The 19,866-nt window shown below is 38.5% G+C and overlaps 1 protein-coding gene across 2 annotated transcripts; it reads right to left on the bottom strand.

Annotated features, from left to right (window-relative positions):
• Positions 1-5,148: 5,148 nt before the first annotated feature.
• NRAS (NRAS proto-oncogene, GTPase) lies at positions 5,149-19,833 on the bottom strand. 2 transcript variants are annotated; one of them, XM_016193635.2, is made up of 7 exons: positions 19,700-19,833; positions 19,113-19,240; positions 15,763-15,941; positions 12,240-12,399; positions 9,042-9,165; positions 8,655-8,688; positions 5,149-8,556 (listed from the first exon to the last, which is right to left on the bottom strand). In XM_016193635.2, exons 2-5 carry the CDS (start codon positions 19,221-19,223, stop codon positions 9,046-9,048), a joined length of 570 nt encoding a protein of 189 aa, XP_016049121.2. In that variant the 5' UTR covers positions 19,224-19,240; positions 19,700-19,833; the 3' UTR covers positions 5,149-8,556; positions 8,655-8,688; positions 9,042-9,045. The 2 variants fall into 2 exon arrangements, with proteins under 2 accessions (XP_016049121.2, XP_007535652.2); XM_007535590.3 differs by lacking the exon at positions 8,655-8,688.
• Positions 19,834-19,866: the final 33 nt, after the last annotated feature.

Genomic DNA, 19,866 nt, shown 5'->3' with positions numbered 1-19,866 from the left:
GGTCCTGAGTTTGATTCCTGGCAGCACATGTGCAGGAGTGATGTCTGGTTCTTTCTCTCTCCTCCTATCTTCCTCATTAATAAATAAACAAAATCTTAAAAAAAAAAAAACCTGCCAAAGTTTTTTGGATTAGGAAGGATGGTCATAAGGAAAGTTGAATTATTCCAGTTAACCACAGTATATTTTGTTAGGGTATGTGGCTGCGCCTCACAGTGGAATCTGGTAGGAAATGTTGCACCACATACATTTACATACACATATACATACAGAATGATGGGGAGACAGGAGGCCAGGCTTTGGCAATTTCAGTTCATATGCCATACTAGAGTTTCATTTTGGACATTAATACTAAATGTCAGACACCTCAAATTCACAGTCAAAACAGAAACTTTCAAGATTTTGTGATCAAACTTTTAAGATATCCTTAAGCTTCATTTTGTTGAGAAAAATATGTATGTATCAGATGTTGCTTCTTAGTTGAATTGTAAATGTGGAGAATACCAAGATGTTTTAAAATAATGTTCAACTTTTCTTTCAGATTTAAATAGCATGTATAACACAAATCTCAAGCTCTGTTTACAGAGTATTGGTGCCAATTTTATCATTTACTTCCCACATCAGTCATTTTAGATTACTTTCCCTAACTTGGATAATATTTCAGTTTCCTGCACCTAAAGACTCTAGTAGACAACTGCTCAGTTCTAGCCATGTGCTCTCCCTGTCCCTCCCCACTAGGCATGTAGCTGCCTCTATCTTTAGAAACACTTACAGTCACTTTAACTCTCAATATCACAGGTGCTATGCTTTGTTCACCTTATAGTGACTACATATTGATGACACTTAACACCAGTTTTAAGAGGAGGCTGAGTTCATTCTTTTAGGTTGAAAAATAACATGTTCTCTACCTCCAGTAGCCTAGCAGAGAAACTATTTTGGTGTAAATATGATGTAAAATATGCATTAAAGCCTTCACATAAGAGTAACTAGTTCAGTCAAGGAGGAGGTGTTGGACCCTCAAGTATGAGGTCCTGAGTTTCACACCTTGTAGTGCATATGCCAGAGTAATACTTCGGCTCTCTCTTCTCTTTTCTCATTAATGAAAAATTTTTTGTTTGCTTGATATATATATATCTCAACACCATTCCTGACACCAAAGGTCTTAAAAAAAAAAAAACAGCTTTTTAAAAAAAATAGTGATTCATTGGGGTCTACATCGAGCTCATGACTGAGTTTTTTCATGTTTCTTTTACCACTGTAAGACTAGTGTTGCTAAAGTTTAGGTTTTCTTTGAGAGAGACGGAGAGCACCATTCTGGCATATGTGATGCCAGGATCAAACTCTGGACCTCATGCTTGCAAGTGCAATGCTTTATCTACTGCACCATCTTCCAGGTCATTCAGGGTATTTATTTATTTTTAAAGACTTACAAGGGCCAGGCAATGGAGCACCTGGGTAAGTGTACACATTGCAGTGCACAAGGATCTGGGTTCAAGCCCCTCACCCCCACCTACAGGAGGAAAGCTTCATGAGTGGTGAAGCAGGGTTACAGGTGTCTTTGTCTACTTACCCACCCCTCTCAATCTCTCTCTATCCAGTAATAAAGATTTTTAAAAATTAAAAAACATCTACTTTTGATAAGAAACTAGAGCTCAGCTCTTATAGTGGTGCTGAACATCAAATCTGGAACCTCTGAGGCCTCAGGCATGAGTCTGGAGCACTTTGAGCTGCACAATTCACTAGTTCCATTTTTTTTTTAAAGATTTTATTTATTGATTGATGAGAAAGATAGGAGGAGAGAGAGAAAGAACCAGACATAACTCTGGGACATGTTCTGCCAGAGCTTTCACTCAGGACCTCACGCTTGAGAGTCAAGTGCTTTATCCATTGTGCCACCTCCCAGACCACCCTAGTTCCATTTTTATTTTCTCAGAGCACTGTTCAGCTCTGGCTTACAGTGGTGTGGGAGCTTAAAACCTGGTACTTTGAAGCCTCAGGTATGAAAGTCTGTTTACATAACCATTACGCTATCTACTCTCCGCCCCCACTTTAAAAAAAGTGATTTAATACTGATTTACAAGATTCTAAGGTAATGTGAGTATAATTCCATGCTTTTCCTACCACCAAAGTTCTGTGCCCCGCTCCCTAATCTAACCAAGGTATAGGACAGTTTGCTACCCAGATATTTTGAAAGTATAACCTTCCCATCTGGTTACTGGGCACTGATTCTGTGCTCTCAAGTCATGGCACTGAACCTTCTCTGAAATGCCTTTTAAGCAGTTTGCAAAATGATCACTAGTACCTCTTGACCCCCTCACATGTATTTATAGATATCAAGTAGCTCATGCAACTATGATGGCCTCTCAGTGTGACCTTGAATATGCTTGTTATGAGAATAGAAACCTTAACACAGAGAAGCACAGGAGGGAGGCCCTCACACTCCAAACAAACAAGTTCTTATTTTTATTTTATTTATTTATTCCCTTTTGTTGCCCTTGTTGTTTTATTGTTGTAGTTATTATTGTTGTCGTCGTTGTTGGATAGGACAGAGAGAAATGGAGAGAGGGAGGGGAAGACAGAGAGGAGGAGAGAAAGACAGACACCTGCAGACCTGCTTCACAGGCGGTGAAGCGACTCCCCTGCAGGTGGGGAGCCGGGGTTCGAACTGGGATCCTTAAGCTGGTCCTTGTGCTTTGCGCCACTTGCGCTTAGCCTGCTGCGCTACCGCCCGACTCCCCAAACAAGTTCTTAAAACATTTATTTGTTCCTCTGTGTTTTCATTTTGTTGAAAATATTTATACTCTAAGTAACTGTCATCAAAGCAAGGAAGTATTCTTTCCCTTTTGTCACTTTTCAGGATTGGTTGGTTATTAGTGCAACAAAATCTTTTACATAAGACATACTAAGAGGGGACAGATGAAGAGGGGACTCTTTATATACTAGTCCAAAATTTCCATTTTTCATAAATTTTTACAATTAAACTATTTAGAAATTGTCTCATGTGGCCTGGAAAGTGGTGCTGTGTAAGGGATGGGTGGTGGCACACCTGGTTAACTGCAGACATTACATTGCATACAGACTTGAGTTCAACCCCCTAGTCCCCACTTCAGGGGGTAGGCTTCACAAGTGGTGAAGCAGTGCTGCAGGTGTCTGTCTTTCTATCCCCTTTCCCTCTAAATTTCTCCATTCTATCAAAAAAAAAAAAAAAGTGGTGCCATGATTGAAGCATAGGACTCTCAAGCATGAGGTCCAAAGTTCAATTCCAGATATCACATATACCAGAGTGATGCTCTGGTTCCGCCCTCCTGTCATTAATGAATAAATTTTAATACATTGTTATTTTAATAATAGAAATATGAGAAAACTACTCAGCTCTGACTTGTAGTGGTGCTAGGGATTGAATTTGGAACCTGAGTCTCAGGCAAGAATCTTTTATAAAATCATTAAGCTGTTTCAGTCAAATAAATACATTTTTGAAGAAAATATTTTAGTCTCATCAGCCAACTATTATTTATTCATTTATGTTTTTACCAGACTACTCAGCTCTGGCTTATGGTGGTGCAGTGGTGCAGGGGATTGACCCTGGGCCTTTGGAGCCTCAGGCATGAGTCTCTTTGCATAACCATTATGCTATCTACCCCTGTTCCTTGGTTCCCCTTTCTCATAAAAAGTTTTGGCAGCATAAACAAAGGACAGTATAATTGCAGTACTATAGCATTAGGTGGATAAAAAAAAACTTGGTTAGAAATTATTCTTCAGGTAGGGGTAGATAGCATAAGGGTTATGCAAAGAGTCTCATGCCTGAGGCTCCAAAGTCTTAGGTTCAATCCCTGCACCATCATTTACCAGAGCTGAGCAGTGTTCTGATAGTAAAGAAAAAAATTATTCTATATCACCATATAGAGTTGAGAAGTCTAAGCTGCCCTAGTTTATTTTTTTTAGAGAAACTCAGAATAAAGTCACAATTGGAATCCATGTTCTCTTGACTCTTGGACTGATGCTTTTACAACTTTTAAACAGTTTTACATTAGGTTATTTATGAGAGAAAAAGAGAAGAGGGTGAGAGGGGCCACAGCATTACTTTGGAACATGTCATTATGGACCAAACCAAGAGCTTCAGCCTAGAATGTTCCTAGCTATGACCAGATGAAAGTTCAGACATACAGGGATACAGAGGTTGCACAGGCTCCTCTTGTGAATATGGGCCCGATTAAATCCATGGGGTTTGTTAACAGTTAATGGTATTTATATTCCCCATATTTGGAATTTACTCTTCCCTGATCCAGCTTTCTAGTCCTATTTCCAATTCTGACACCATCTCCCCAGAAAATACCTTTGGTTCACCTGCATGTTAGCTGCTGGGCTCAGGCAAAAATTAGTAGTCATGGGCACCTTGGAATATAGACTTCATAGCTTCTTCCAAAGTGGAGACCCCCAAATCTTATCTGCTATATTCTTACCTTTAAGTTCCTGGTTATTAAACAATTTGTTCTGTTTCATATCTTAATGCTTTTTCAGCCACCAAGTTCCGGATGCTACCATGACACCAACCTGACTTCCCTGGACAGATGAACTTACCAGTGTACCCTGGAAACCATCTCACCAGAGCCCTTCCCCACTAAGGAAAGATAGAAACAAGCTGAGAGTATGGACTGACCTGCCAATACCCATGTTCAGCAGAGAAGCAATTATAGAAGGCAGACATTCCACCCTCTGCACCCCATAATGACCTTGGGTCCATACTCCCAGAGGGATAAAGAATAGGAAAGCTTCCAAGGGAGGGGAGGGATACAGAACTCTCGTAGTGGGGACTGTGTGGAATTGTACCCCTTATCCTATGGTCTTGATATTTTTTATTTTATAATTTGAAAATTTAAGTTAAATTAAAAAATGTCTTAAAGGCTTGATAAACTATTAATGTAAAAACAGGTAAAAAAGTATCTCTTATTTGCAGTTTTAAACATTTTATATTAATGTGTGAGACTGACATATGGTTAAGAATCATGGCTATGAATCACCTTCAGAATTTAAAGTGGGTAAAATCTTAAGTATTTTAAATTGAGATAAAGTAACTCAGATCTTCCAACATTATCCAAATTTAACATTTACATTTGAAATTACTTAGTAAAGGCATTTCAACAGAAAAAAGAATGACAGAGCAAAGAACTTCCAGTTTTTATTTTTTTAAAACATTAACAAAAAGTCTACCAAATTAAAAAAAAATCCAGGATGGATTAATTTACAATAAAATAATCAACTTAAAATATCAACCTTAAAACTTCACTTAGGGCCCAGGAAGTCAAATAGTTCCAGTTAAAACAGAATTGCACAATTGATATTTTTATCTGTATATGATAGCACAGAAATATGTCAGACAACTTTTTTAATATCCTCTGTCCTCTCCAGAGCATAACTTGTACAGATGCAAACTAGGTCAGTACTCAGGCTCTTAACAAACCACCATTTACATTTTGAAATATATCTACATCGCCGATAATTTCTAAAACAATTCTTGTAGAAAATACTTTAAAATAACTGTGGCACTTAAGACTGTTTAAAGAAACAGAAAAGATGAATAATGTACACTTATAGTTCCTTGCTTGTAGAAACCAACCAAATTAAATAATTTCTCTAATTATCTTTACTTCTTATACAAGAAGCAAGAATGCACCTTTTTTTAAATTCTTGGACATAGCTGCCAGCTTTAAGAATTCATAACTGCAAAATATGATTATATTTCTAAATTCTGGAATGGAAAAAAAATCTCTAACGTGTTTCTTTATCCTTGTTTTCAAGTCAAGACAAAAAATTCACAGCAGTTTAAAGGATGATGAAAGACTAAACATGGTACCTACTAAAATACATAGACTCCAATTATGCTCGTAAAGTGAAAAATAACTATGATACTGTATTACCAAGTAACATTTTATAGTAAGCTGCTAGGGCTAATACAACACTCAACAGATTAATTTACACATTAGGCATGGTAGCTTTTAGACACATCTTATTTTCACACCCTGAAAGCTAACATTTAAGGAACAACAAAGTAATATAGTATATAACTTATGACAGCTGGCTAGGCACTTAACTTGGGAAAGACTTTCAGATTTTGAGGTAAACTAGAACTGTTTTCAGCAACCACAAACATAATTAAAAGCCATACTTTGTAATGTAAGAACTAGTTATTTGGTACTTAACTGTAAGCAGGTAACTCCCTTCTGCCAAAATTCATACCTAAGTATCACTATTAAGAAGCTATTAAAAGTACAGTTTCAAGTGTGAATTTTGGTCCCAGTTAGATATAAATGTGCCTAGGATATATTTGAAAAAAAAAATTAGGTACATCATAGAAGGGTTAATGGGCACAAGAACCCAATATGAATCTTTCCTCCCATTTGACTTTAGAAAGGGTCACACAGTTAAGTCATATCAGTAGGAGGAAAAGAAAGAACACTAAGATGACAACTGAAGTGCAAAGTCTTACCCTCAGGAAAATTATAATTTTCTAAAAGGAGCAGAAAAAAGCAGTTGACCTTTTTTGTTTACAGTTGACACTAGGAGCACAACTGTCTGTTTACTATACTCTGGGCACAGCTATATGATTCTCCCTATTTTTTAATCCATTTCAAGGGATTATAAAATTTGCTTAGTAGAGAAAAATTAAGGAAGGGGTTGGCCAGTGGCGCACTGGATTAAATGCACATAATATGAAGTGTAAGAACCAACACAAGGATCCTGGTTTGAGCCCCCTGTGCCCCACCTACAGGTGGGTCGCTTCACAAGCAGTGAAGCAGTCTACAGGTGTCTATTTTTTTTCTCTATCTTTCCCTCCCTTAATTTCTGTCTTATAAAAAAAAAAAATCAAATAAATGGCTATATGAACAGTGGAATCATAGTACAGGGACTAAGCCCCAGTAATAACCCTGGAGGCAAAAAAAAAAAAAGAAAGAAGAAGAAAGAGAACATCAATAAGTATATATACATATTAGGGAACCAGAAAGGAAAGTTCCATCTTGGAACTTGTTATCCAAGTCTATTTTTCCTAAGTGCACTACCAGGATATTATCAGCAAATAAGAACGCATAATAGTCACATTTTCCCTTCCATTCTAAAACAGTAATTTCTAACTGAAGACGACTTGTTCTGAACAAACTTGCGAGTTTTTGTTAGCTGGTATGCACAAACTAACATTCTGCTTTAAATCTATGATAGAACCATAAGAAAAGAAAATTTTTTCATGAGGCAATCTCACTCTCAAAAACATGAGAAAAAATATTGGCTTAATTTAGTTTCCACATAACTAAATACTTTATTTATAAACATTACTAACTCATCCTTTTCAGGATACTATGTTTTTCCCGTCATGGTAAAGAATTTGTGCTGATTTGTTCTTGCAGGACTAATATCATGCATCCATCAAAACTACTAGCTCAAGGTACTGGTTCAATAAAGAATATGAGAAAACACTTCTCTGTGATGTCATTGGCTTATTCAAGTTTTTAAGACTATATGATGTTGCTCCTTTAGCAACACCATCACTGTAGGGTGAGGGATGGAAGGCAGAGTGAAAGGTTAAGAAGAATTATACACATAATTTAAGGTATCACAAGCAGTGACAATGTATCTGTTTATATACTCGAGGCCTGTAAAGAAATCATAACCATTACAATTTGGAACATCTGAAAATGTACAGTTTTCTGATGTGACCCAAATTTCATGCAAATTAATATTCACTGGGCATTAGATTATTGGGGTGGGGTCACTACATACATATTGTAAGTGGTAACTGATTTTTTAAAAAGAGATTAGTTTAGAATTAAGTAAAACTACTAATAATTGTTTCTAGTATTATCTTCCTCCTGGGAGAGATCCAAAACAGTTATCTAGAAAACCAACTTCAGCAGGCATTAAAAAAAAAAAAAAGCATCTGCTTTCACACTGGCATATCATTCCCTCAAAGACAGGTCATAAAAATATTTCAAACATTCATTTCCATGTATAATGGTTCTGAGACACCTATTCCATTGGACTATTACAAAGAAGTCTAAAAACCATTTTTAAGAAAAAGGCACTTCATTGTGAAAAGTGGCTATGACTACATGAAAGTCCAGAAGACTAAGACTCAAAAACCAGTATTCACTTTCATATTTCTGAGTACAGAGTAGATGCCAGCTAACAAACCAAACAGTAACAGTGAAATAGTAACTTAAGTCTCCCAAAACAAATTTAGTTCCAGTAATCACTAGCAGTTGTTAATAAAGAATACAAGACATTACTTTCTATAAAATTTATGTGTATGGTTTGGTTTTCTGGGGGTGGCAGGTGTTTATGTCGAGGAGAAACTAGAATGGACAAATACTGGGGTGTAACAAGAGGTTCATTTCTCTGGTCAGACAAGCAAGTGAGGAGGTAGTTATTCAGAGAACTTCTCAAACAAAGAATATTGTACTGATCTACTCGGAGATGTGGAAGTAACCAGATTTTCTTTTATGAAACTGAAGATATTAGCTACAAGAATACTTCTCCTCCAGGAAAGTCAGGACCAGGGTATCAGTGCAGCTGAAATAAAAAGAGAATCTGTGTAAGTGGCTAGCACATGGAAAACAAGGTTAAGAAGTGAACAGGACTAATATATTCTTTTTCCAAATTTGTCTTACCGTGACAGTGGCTCTCTTTTGAAGAACTAAGTATCTATAAGAAAAGAACGTACACATGTCATTATCACCTCGTTTTGAAGTGATGATCCCTCAAATCCCTATAAGGATATATATATATATATATATATATATATATACATGTATATATATATATAGTGGTAATTAGAGGAAAGGGAAGAGGTAGGAACTTGGTAGGAGGTAGAAACTTGCAAGGAGGTAGATGGTGGGTGCACTGAACTGTATATACACACATATACATATATGTGTGAAACGACCTATGAAACCTTGGAATTCTGCAAACTAATGATAAATCACTAGTAATAAAGTGACACACCTCTAAACTGCTTACTGACAAATAACATTTATGTCAAGAAACTACATTCTTACCTCGTTACATGACCACACAGGGCAAACCCATACAGCCTTGTGTGCCATCATCACTGCTGTTGAGTTTTTTCATTCTGTACTGACGTATCTCTCTTACCAGTGTGTAAAAGGCATCTTCAACACCCTACAAAATTTTGAGAAAAAAGGATAAATTATCCCATGACAAGAATGATGTAAAATAGTAAACTTTCTTTTATTTATTTATTTATTTATTTATTTATTTATTTATCCCCCTTTTTGTTGCCCTTGTTGAATAATAAACTTCCTTAAAAAGAAAAGGATAGGGTAGGGGAGATAGCATAATGGTTATGCAAAAAGACTAACAAGGGGCTGGGCAGTAGCGCAGCGGGTTAAGTGCATGTGGCACAAAGCACAAGGACTGGCAAAAAAAGACTCTCACGCCTGATGCTCCAAAATCCCAGGTTTAATTACCCACACCACCATAAGCCAGAGCTGAACAGTGCTCTGGTGTTCCTCTCAGTGTTTCTCTTTGTCTGTATCTCTCTCAAAAATAAAAAAAAGGATAAGTAAAGCCTAACAGACGCAATCCAAGCTCTAATTCCTCTTATTTAAGTTTTGTGTATATTTAAATCTCTAATTATTAAACTGCTAATAAAAGTAAGTTCAAAAATTAAGAATAAAGGGTAGGGGTAGATAGCATAATGGTTATGCAAAGAGACTCATGCCTGAGATTCCAAAGTCCCATGTTCAATCCCCCTGCACCACCATAAGCTAGAGCTGAATAGTGCTCCTGTAAAAGAGAAAATAAAAATATAAAAGCACAATAAGACTTGGACTACAAAAAAAAAATACAGATATAGATATAGTTATATGCATGCATTTTAAGAAGACACTGAATTAAGGGCCATGCAGTGGTGCACCCAGTTGAGTTATAATTAGAATACATACATATAAAAAGATACTAAATGTAGTATTCTACTAAAACATTTAAGCAAAAGAAAGCAGGTAATGTGGCACAGGTAGAGCAAGATTTGAAAAGTCCACTGCAGGGGAGGGTGGAGATTTGGAAATGAGGTTCAAACCCTGAAGAGTGGTGCTGATGGACAAAGGACTGATGTTTCTTTTTTTTTTTTTAATATTTATTTTATTTATTTATTCCCTTTTGTTGCCCTTGTTGTTTTATTGTTGTAGTTATTATTGTTTTTGTCGTTGTTGGATAGGACAGAAAGAAATGGAGAGATGAGGGGAAGAGAAAGATAGACACCTGCAGACCTGCTTCACCGCCTGTGAAGCAACTCCCCTGCAGGTGGGGAGCTGGGGTTCGAACCAGGATCCTTATGCCGGTCCTTGTGCTTTGCGCCACCTGCACTTAACCTGCTGCGCTACAGCCCGACTCCCAGGATTGATGTTTCTAAATTTATTTTATTTTATTTCTTTACTGGGGGATTAATGATTTATATTCACCAGTAAAATGCAATAGTTTGGTTTTTTTTTTTTTGCTCCAGGGTTATTGCTGGGGCTCAGTACACTACAAATCCACTGCTCCTGATAGCCATTTTTTCCATTTTTTTTTTTGTTGGATAGGACAGAGAGAAATTGAGAGGGGATGAGAAGACAGAGAAGGGGGAACGACAGACACCTGCAGACCTGCTTCAACATTTGCAAAGTGAACCCCTGCATGTGGGGAGCTGGGGGCTCCAACCCGGATCCTTGTGCTGGTCCTTGTGCTTCCTACTATGCACGCTTAACTGGTGCACTACTGCCTGGCCACCCATGTGTGACACAATGGTGTCAAGAACAATGACATCAATAACAACAACAACAACAGGAAATAAGGACAACAAAAGGGAATATATATATATATAAAATCTCTCATTCTGTGTGGGGTCTCTTTGTTTGGGTGGTGGCTTCTTTTGCTGTGCAGAAGCTTTTTAATTTGATGTAGTCCCATTGGCTTATTTTTAGTCGTCTTTGTAATTGGGTATCATTGAAGATACCTTTAAAATTTTATGGAGGGGGGCTGGGCAGTAGTGCAGCAAGATGAGTGCACATGGTGCAAAGAGCTTAAGGATCTGGGTTTGAGCCCCGGGGCTCCTTATCTGCAGGGGGGTCGCTTTACAAGAGGTGAAGCAGGTCTACAGGTCTCTTTCTCTCCTCCTCTCTGTCTTCCCATCCCATCCTCTCTCTGATTTCTCTCTGTCCTGTCCAACAACACCACCTATAACAACAATAACCACAACAAGGGCAACGAAATGGGAAAAATAGCCTCCAGGAGCAGTGGATCCTTACTGCTGGCACCGAGCCCCAGCAATAAGCCTGGAGGGGAAAAAAAAAAAATATATATATATATATGATTTCTGCCAATATTTTCCCAAGTATTTGATAGTTTCTGGTCTAACATCCAAGTCCCTGATACATTTGGAATTTACTTTTGTGTTTGGTCAAAGTAATTATAATCAAGGGTTAAAATACTTTAAAGTGGGGCCAGGTGGTGGCACACCTGGTTGGGTGCGCATACTGTAGTGCTCAAGGACTCGGGTTTGAGCCCCCAGTCCTCACCTGCAGGAGGAAAGCTTCATGAGTAGTAAAGCAGGGCTGAGGTGTCTGTCTCCATGCAGTAATAAATAAATATAATAAAAAAAAAACCACAAAAGCATTTTACAAGTGCTTTCCCATGTTAAAATGCTACTAGCAAAAAAAAAAAAAAGTGAAAAATTCTGTCAGAATATTAGTATATTCATTTAGGTTAAAATTCAAGATTAAATAAATAGCCATGTATTGTTTAACTATGGCTGTATGTCATAAGAAATGTGTTGTTGGGCAGCTTTGTCACTGTACAAGCATGCAGTGTGCTTAAACTGATAGTAGGCCTACTACATACTTGGTCTATATGGTATATAGCCTGTTGCTCCTAGGCCACAAACCTTTATGACATGTTGTACTGATTTCTTACGCTTAGGGACCAAATATAATATAAACAAAATTAAAGTTAAGCATTAAAGTCTAAGAGGCTACTGTCAGCATGAAATACTTTTTGACCACTATGACACTGCTAGGACATAGAAATTTGGTGGCCACTGTTTTTATGTGGTACACCCTTGACAAAACAGCTGCCATGTGGTAACTGACTATATTAATAGAACACTATTAAAAATCACTAACAAAGACTGTAGATCAGACTTCTAATAAAGAGACAATCAAACACAAATGCTTGCCAGGTGTCAAGTGTTACTATACCTGTCTGGTCTTAGCTGAGGTTTCAATGAATGGAATCCCATAGCTCTTGGCCAGTTCATGGGCTTGTTTCGTGTCAACTGTTCTTGTTGGCAAGTCACACTTATTTCCTACTAGCACCATAGGTACATCATCTGAGTCTTTTACTCGCTTAATCTGTTCCCTAAAAAAAGAAATACAGTATCAACACAAGAACAAGCTTTTAGGAAAAAATAAAAAGCTAGGATAAAAATTAAGTTTAGCCCAACAAATTGCTCTGCTTTATACCTTCACTCTTTTTTTCTTTTAAGTTTTTATTTTATTCCCTTTTGTTGCTCTTGTTTTATTGTTATTATTATTGTTGTTATTGACATCATTGTTGTTGGATAGGACAGAGAGAAATGGAGAGAGAAGGGGAAGACAGAGAGGGCAGAGAAAGATAAGACACCTTCTTCACCGCTTGTGAAGTGACTCCCCTGCAGGTGGGGAGCCAGGGGCTCGAACCGGGATCCTTAAGCCGGTCCTTGCTTCACGCCACCTGTGCTTAACCCACTGCGCTACCGCCTCACTCCCACCTTCACTCTTTTTCAGCCACTATGTTCTAGATGCTACCATGAAGCCAACCTGACTTCCCTGGACAGACAACCCCACTAATGTGTCCTGGAGTCCTGACTCCTCAGACGCCTGTCCCACTAGGGCAAAAGAAAGACAGGCTGGGAGTATGGATTGACCTGCCAACACTCATGTTCAGCGGGGAATTAATTACAGAAGCCAGACCTTCAACCTTCTGCACCCCATAATGACCCTGGGCCCATACTCCCAGAGGGATAAAGAATAGGAATGCTTTCAAGGGAGGGGATTGGATATGGAGTCTGGTAGTGGGAACTATGTGGAATTGTACCCTTCTTATCCTATGGTCTTATCAATATTTCCATTTTATAAATAAAAATTAAAAGGAAATTAAGTCTAGCAAAATTTAGTCATTTTTAGCTCCTAATAGTGAACTTCACCCCCCCCACACACGTACACTTTAATAGATTTCTCATTTTAAGGCTAGAGATGCAGCAGCTGCAGGAAAGTCAACTGCCAGGTCACTTTTTTTTTTGTAGAAATAAAGTTTTTTTTTTTTTTTTTTTTAAAAAAGTTCTTTTTATTATCTATTTATTGGATAGAGACAGCCAGAAACTGAGAGGGAAGTAGGAGAGAGGATGATAGAGAGACACCTGCTGTAGTTTTTCACCACCTGCAAAGCTTTGCCCTCCAAGGTGGGGACCAGGAGCTTGAACTCTGTGCCTTGCACACAATAACATGTGTGCTCAACTAGTTGCACCACCACATGGACCTGAACAATTACTTTATCTTGACACACGTGGCCTTGGATTTAACTGGCAACTCAACACTGCAATCTATATAAGTCTGAGGTTAAAAAAAAAAAAAAAGAGCTCACTGCCTCTAAATAGGCTACTTCTCCATTTGGCTAGTGTCCATATTTTTTATTTTGAGAATTTATTCATGAGAAAGATAGTAGAGAAAGAACCAGACATCACTCTGGTACATGTGCTGTCAGGGATTGAGCTCAGAACCTCAAGCCACCTCCAGACCATAGTATACATCTTTAAAAAAGAATTATAGGGGGAGTCGGGTGGTAGTGCAGCGGGTTAAGCGCAGGTGGCGCTAAGCACAAGGACCAGCGGAAGGATCCCGGTTCGAGCCCCCGGCTCCCCACCTGCAGGAGAGTCACTTCATAGGCGGTGAAGCAGGTCTGCAGGTGTCTGTCTTTCTCTCCCCCTCTGTCTTCCCCTCCTCTCTCCATTTCTTTCTGTCCTATCCAACAACAATGACATCAATAATAACTACAACAAAACAACAAGGGCAACAAAAGGAATAAATAAATAAAATTTTAAAAAAAAGAACTTTTTAAAAAAAAAGAATTATAGGTGGTCCGGGAGGTGGAGCAGTGATAAAGCTTCAAGAACATGCAGTTCTTGAATAAATGAAAAGTTTACTTGCTAATGTAACCATGGAAATGCTTTATTCTTTTTTTTTTTTTTTTAATTTAAGAAAGGATTAATTAACAAAACCATAGGGTAGGAGGGGTACAACTCCACACAATTCCCACCACCCAATCTCCATATCCCACCTCCTCCCCCGATAGCTTTCCCATTCTCTATCCCTCTGGGAGCATGGACCCAGGGTCATTGTGGGTTGCAGAAGGTAGAAGGTCTGGCTTCTGTAATTGCTTCCCCGCTGAACATGGGCGTTGACTGGTCGGTCCATACTCCCAGTCTGCCTCTCTCTTTCCCTAGTAGGGTGGGTCTCTGGGGAAGCAGAGCTCCAGGACACATTGGTGGGGTCTTCAATCCAGGGAAGCCTGGCCGGCATCCTGATGACACCTGGAACCTGGTGACTGAAAAGAGAGTTAACATACAAAGCCAAACAAATTGTTGAGCAATCATGGACCCAAAGCTTGGAAAAGTGGAGAGGAAGTATTAGGGAGGTACTCACTGCAAACTCTAGTATACTTCTGCTTTCTTACTTTGGTGCCATACTCCAAACTCAGTCAATTTCTGCTTTGCGTTTCTACTTCTTCTTCTTTTTTTTTTTTTTACATGCATAACATTCCCCAGATTCCCATTTAACAATACAACCCCCACTATGTCATTCATCATTTTTCATGGACCTGTATTCTCCCCACCCACCCACTTTTTTCTTAATTTTATTTATCCCATCGCCCTCCCCAATAGCTTCCCTATTCTTTATCCCTCTGGGAGTATGGACCCAGGGTCATTATGTGGTGCAGAAGGTTGAAGGTCTGGCTTCTGTAATTGCTTCCCCACTGAACATGGGCATTGGCAGGTTGATCCACACTCTTTTCTTAAGATTTATTTCATATACAGTTTATGCCTACCATACGGCACAGTGGTACTCTATATAATTTCAGCCCTAGGATTATATAAGCGCATTTACTTCTATTAAATGGGTTATCCAAAAAAATGAACTTTGGCACCAAAATGAAGTTGTAGTGCCATTTACATAGTCAAATTAAACACCTCTATACCCTCACCTCAGGTAAGCACCATGTTTTTCACAGTGAACTCTATATGTGACTCTGCAAAATAAGAATGCTGTACTAGAATTTTTTTTATGGTCTAATCAAATTGAAACCTTATCTATAGAGGAAGATCATCTTTATGTTTTTTTTCTTTTCTTCCATTTATTTTTCCCTATCATCTTCTCTTACAGAAGAATGTTTCTCAGACATATTTTCCTCTCAGAAATTTGTTCTTCCAAAACATTATTTCTAGTTCTAAATTATTCCCATTAAAAACCTTCATTTACATATTATCACCTATTCTAAACCATTATATGAAATCAATTCCAATGTTAAATATATGTTTTCATTCCAGTTTTTCAGTGTTCAACCCCAAACCAACATTATTCATAATTAAAAGACTGTACTCTCCTCAGTATGGTATCTTCATCTCCCCACAAAACTTCAGGACATATTTAAAGTTATCTTTTCAGAAAAACAATACTTCCATAGTACCTGTAGAGGTTAATATCTGCAAATGATTTGCTATTATTGATGGCAAATACACAAAGGAACCCTTCGCCTGTTCTCATGTATTGGTCTCTCATGGCACTGTATTCTTCTTGTCCAGCTGTATCCAGTATGTCCAACAGACAGGTTTCACCATCTATAACCACCTGTTTACGGTAAGAATCCTGGGGAGGGTAATCAAGCAGAAGCAGGGTGGGAGAGGAGAATCCATTTTTATTAAATGCGAGAATGCAACGTTATTGCCAGTTATATAAGATCTATAACAAGTCCATTTCTGTCTCTTTGACTTGTTCTTAGAAATACTTAGTCACAAACTGAATATACATATATAAGGAAAGATAACATGGAAATTCAAAAGACAGCTCTCTAACAGTGAGATTAGATTAGCTTTCCAGTTTATTTAACTAGGAAATAAAGTGGGCTGTTCTTCGTGTTTAAATGCACACTCAAAATCCTTTACGTACTTCCACCACTTATACGTAGTCCTACATACAGTGCTTTTGTGTGACTAAACATATACTTCCTTATTTCAGTGGCTATACCACAATATTTTTCTCATTATGAAAGATCATAATTTAGAAAAATATTCTTGAATAAAATTCCTAAAATGAACCTGTAGGCTAATTAATTTTATTCCCTTTTGTTGCCCATTTTATTGTTGTAGTTATTATTGTTATGTCGTCATTGGATAGGACAGAGAGAAATGAAGAGGAGGAAAAACCAGAGAGGGTAAGAAAAAGACAGACACCTGCAGACCTGCTTCACCAATTGTAAAGCAATTCCCTGCAGGTGGGAAGCTGGGCCTCGAACCAGGATCCTTATGCTGGCCCTTGTGCTTTGCACTTAACCCACTGTGCTACCGCCTGACTCCCAATTTTTACTTAATCTAAACATAAAATTTTGTTATGCTAGTCAATTTCTCAGAAAGACATACCATATAAAAATAACCCTCAACTGGCCTAGGAGTTAAGGTGGTGGATATAACATTGGACCCTCACGCATGAGGTTCTGAGTTCAATCCTCAATACTGTATGTATCAGAGTGATATTTTGGTTCTTCCTCTTTAAATCTTTAAAAAATTCACTTTCAAAAAGAAAGAAAAACCTTCAATTTTGATGTAAGGCAATTTTTAGATTATTTTTATAAGTTTTATTTCAGATGAGGCAGAGCTTCATATGAGGGGGGGGGTTGGAGGAAGGAGAGCTTACGCACTATTTCATACATGTACTGCTAGTATCAAACCAGGAATCTCAGACAATGGAGTTCCATGTTTGACCAGCTGAGCTATTTCCACAGCCAACTTAAGGCAACAAACATTTTACTGGTATTTTGATACTTGTGTTCTGAGAATTCGGTAGAAAACAAAAAAAAATTATCACATTTAGCAGAGATCCAGCTAGAGAAACAGAACCTGACCTAATTTTATTTTTTAAAAATATTTATTTATTCCCTTTTGTTGCCCTTGTTTTATTGCTGTAGTTGTTCTTGATGTCGTTGTTGGATAAGACAGAGAGAAATGGAGAGAGGAGGGAAAGACAGGAGGAAAGACACCTACTGACCTGCTTCATCGCCTGTGAAGCGACTCCCCTGCAGGTGGGGGCCCAAACCAGGATCCTTACGCCGGTCCATTAACTCTTTGCATCACGTGCACTTAACCCACTGCGCTACCGCCCGTCTCCCCTGACCTAGTTTTCTATAATTAAGCAGATTAATCCTATAACTGACTTCACTGTGGGACTGTAATACGCTATTTCAAATTGATATGAAATTCAGGTCATCAAAGCTTCCTTGAAACATCAAATATGATTCTGTGTATGAGTGGTCTCAGGAACAAACAAAATCATAAAAACAGATTTTAAGCAAATTTATGACAAGTCAGAAGTGGTGGGGTACGGGGCTTAGCTGGAAAAAGACATAGGGAAACTCCCTGGGACACTGGAAACAGTCTGTATTTTTATCTGTGTTATAGGTATTTAAGCTTTTTTAAACTTTCACTTTATCAGAAAAGTGTACAATTTTGGCTTATGGTGGTATGGGGGATTGAGCCAGTGACTTCAGAGCACAACTATTATGCAATCTCCCCAGTCCCTTAAGGTTTTTTTTTTTTTTTCTGTTAAGCTCAAGTATTTAAAAAGTAGTTGCATTATAGGCCTAAAAAGTTTTGCTGTATGTAAAATTACACCTTAATAAACATAACTGAAAGATATTAAAGTCTCTAACTTTTAATACCAACAGTGCTATGCCGAACAGATTTTTCCCAAAAAAAAAAAAGGATTAACAATCAACTTTTAATAATAGCTTAAGGAGCATTAAAGAATCGATGGCGGGTGGGGTAGACAGCATGTTGGCTATGCAGAGACTCATGCCTGAGGCTCTGAAGTCCCAGATTCAATCAATCCCCACCACAAGCCAGAGCTGAGAGGTGCGGGGGGGGGGGGGGGGGGGGGGGGTTTCTATGGCAGGGTTGGGGTTGGAGAGACCGAGTGTAGATTGAAAAACTATTATCTCTAGTATTAGACATTTTGAAAAAATTACAAAAATTTTAAAGGTCCTTAGATGCCACCTGTTGAAGCCAATCTACATGAAAATGAAAATACTCATTTGCAAAAAATTAACATGACAATTTTGTGTGGCAGGCAGAAGTTTGTTAATGAGCCCAAAGACTAAGTGATCTGTCTAATATAACTAAGTAAACTGAAAACAGGGGCTAAAATTGTAGGCATAGGGATTCAAATTTTCAACTAGCTGAGAAATGAAAACTGCAGAACAGCCAGCTCTGAATCCTTTATCTTCATCCTATTATTCTAATTATTTCTACCTATAACCTGGCCTATTTTAATAGAACTGTCATGTAAAGTAACTAAGAGAGTCGGGTGTAGCGCAGCGGGTTAAGCGCACAAGGTGCAAAGTGCAAAGGCCATCAAAAGAATCCCGGTTCGAGGCCCTGGCTCCCCCACCTGCAGAGGAGTAGCTTCACAAGCGGTGTTATCTTTCTCTCCCTCTATCTTCCCTTCCTCTCTCCATTTCTCTCTGTCCTATCCAACAACGACATCAATAACTACAATAAAACAAGGGCAGCAAAAGGGAATAAATTTTTATAAAGTAAGTCCAATAGTGCGTTTCAAGGAGTTAAGACTTGTAAACTTCTTAAAGAAAATTGTAAACTTCTAAAAAAATTTCGTCCCAGCTAATAAAAATGAACAAGCAGTTTTACTTATTACTTAACACAATACCAAAATAACTTTACCTACTCCCCTATTTATTTAGCTAAACAGTCCAATGGAGTGGGCAAAAAGTGAAGAGGTAGGAGTCAGCGGATTACCACCAGGCCTCACCTCTATGGTGGGATCATATTCATCTACAAAGTGGTTCTGGATTAGTTGGATTGTAAGTGCGCTTTTCCCAACACCACCTGCTCCAACCACCACCAGTTTGTACTCAGTCATTTCACACCAGCAAGAACCTGTGAGAAAGCAATTAGGGTTAATTGGTGAGCCCCATCTGCACTATTTCAAAGCTTTCTAGTCAATAATAAAGAAAACTAGTTTGAAATGTGCCAGTTCCATAAACGAAAACCTCCGCTTAATTCTCAGATTCAGCGATGCAGGAAATAGCTGCAGGCTTCCGAGACCTCAGAATTCAGTCTTTTTTTCACTATTTTTCAAAAGCTTGGACCCCGCCCTCAAGTCTAAGGTAAATATCTCCCTTTTCATTTTAAGTCTTCTCAGTTGGGGGGGGGGGGGCGGCGGCGGACCGGCGGCGTTTCCACTGTCCCGCCAGTCTCGAAATCCACCCACCTCCCCTTTCAAAGGAACCCCCGCCCAGAACCTTTGTCTACAGCTTTCGGGTTCCACTCGATTAGTGGAAACAAAGAGACGACACCATGTCCAAAATACGAATGCTAATCTTGCCAAAGACTTACCTCAAACTTTGGTATCTCCACTTTAACTGGATTTAGGTCGAAAATCAGGAAAAATGCTCGGGACCCTAGAACCGCCATGAACAGCCCCCACCAGGGAGCGGCACTTCCGGCCCCGCCCGCTACGTAATCACTCTGCGCCTCAGGCGCCAGTCCCCGCCCTGGCCACG

Source organism: Erinaceus europaeus, chromosome 11 (genome assembly GCF_950295315.1).
Source record: "Erinaceus europaeus chromosome 11, mEriEur2.1, whole genome shotgun sequence".
In the NCBI taxonomy this organism is placed as follows: domain Eukaryota; kingdom Metazoa; phylum Chordata; class Mammalia; order Eulipotyphla; family Erinaceidae; genus Erinaceus; species Erinaceus europaeus.
Note: the sequence above shows the minus strand (reverse complement) of the source record. Positions and strands in the feature narration are given on the sequence as shown.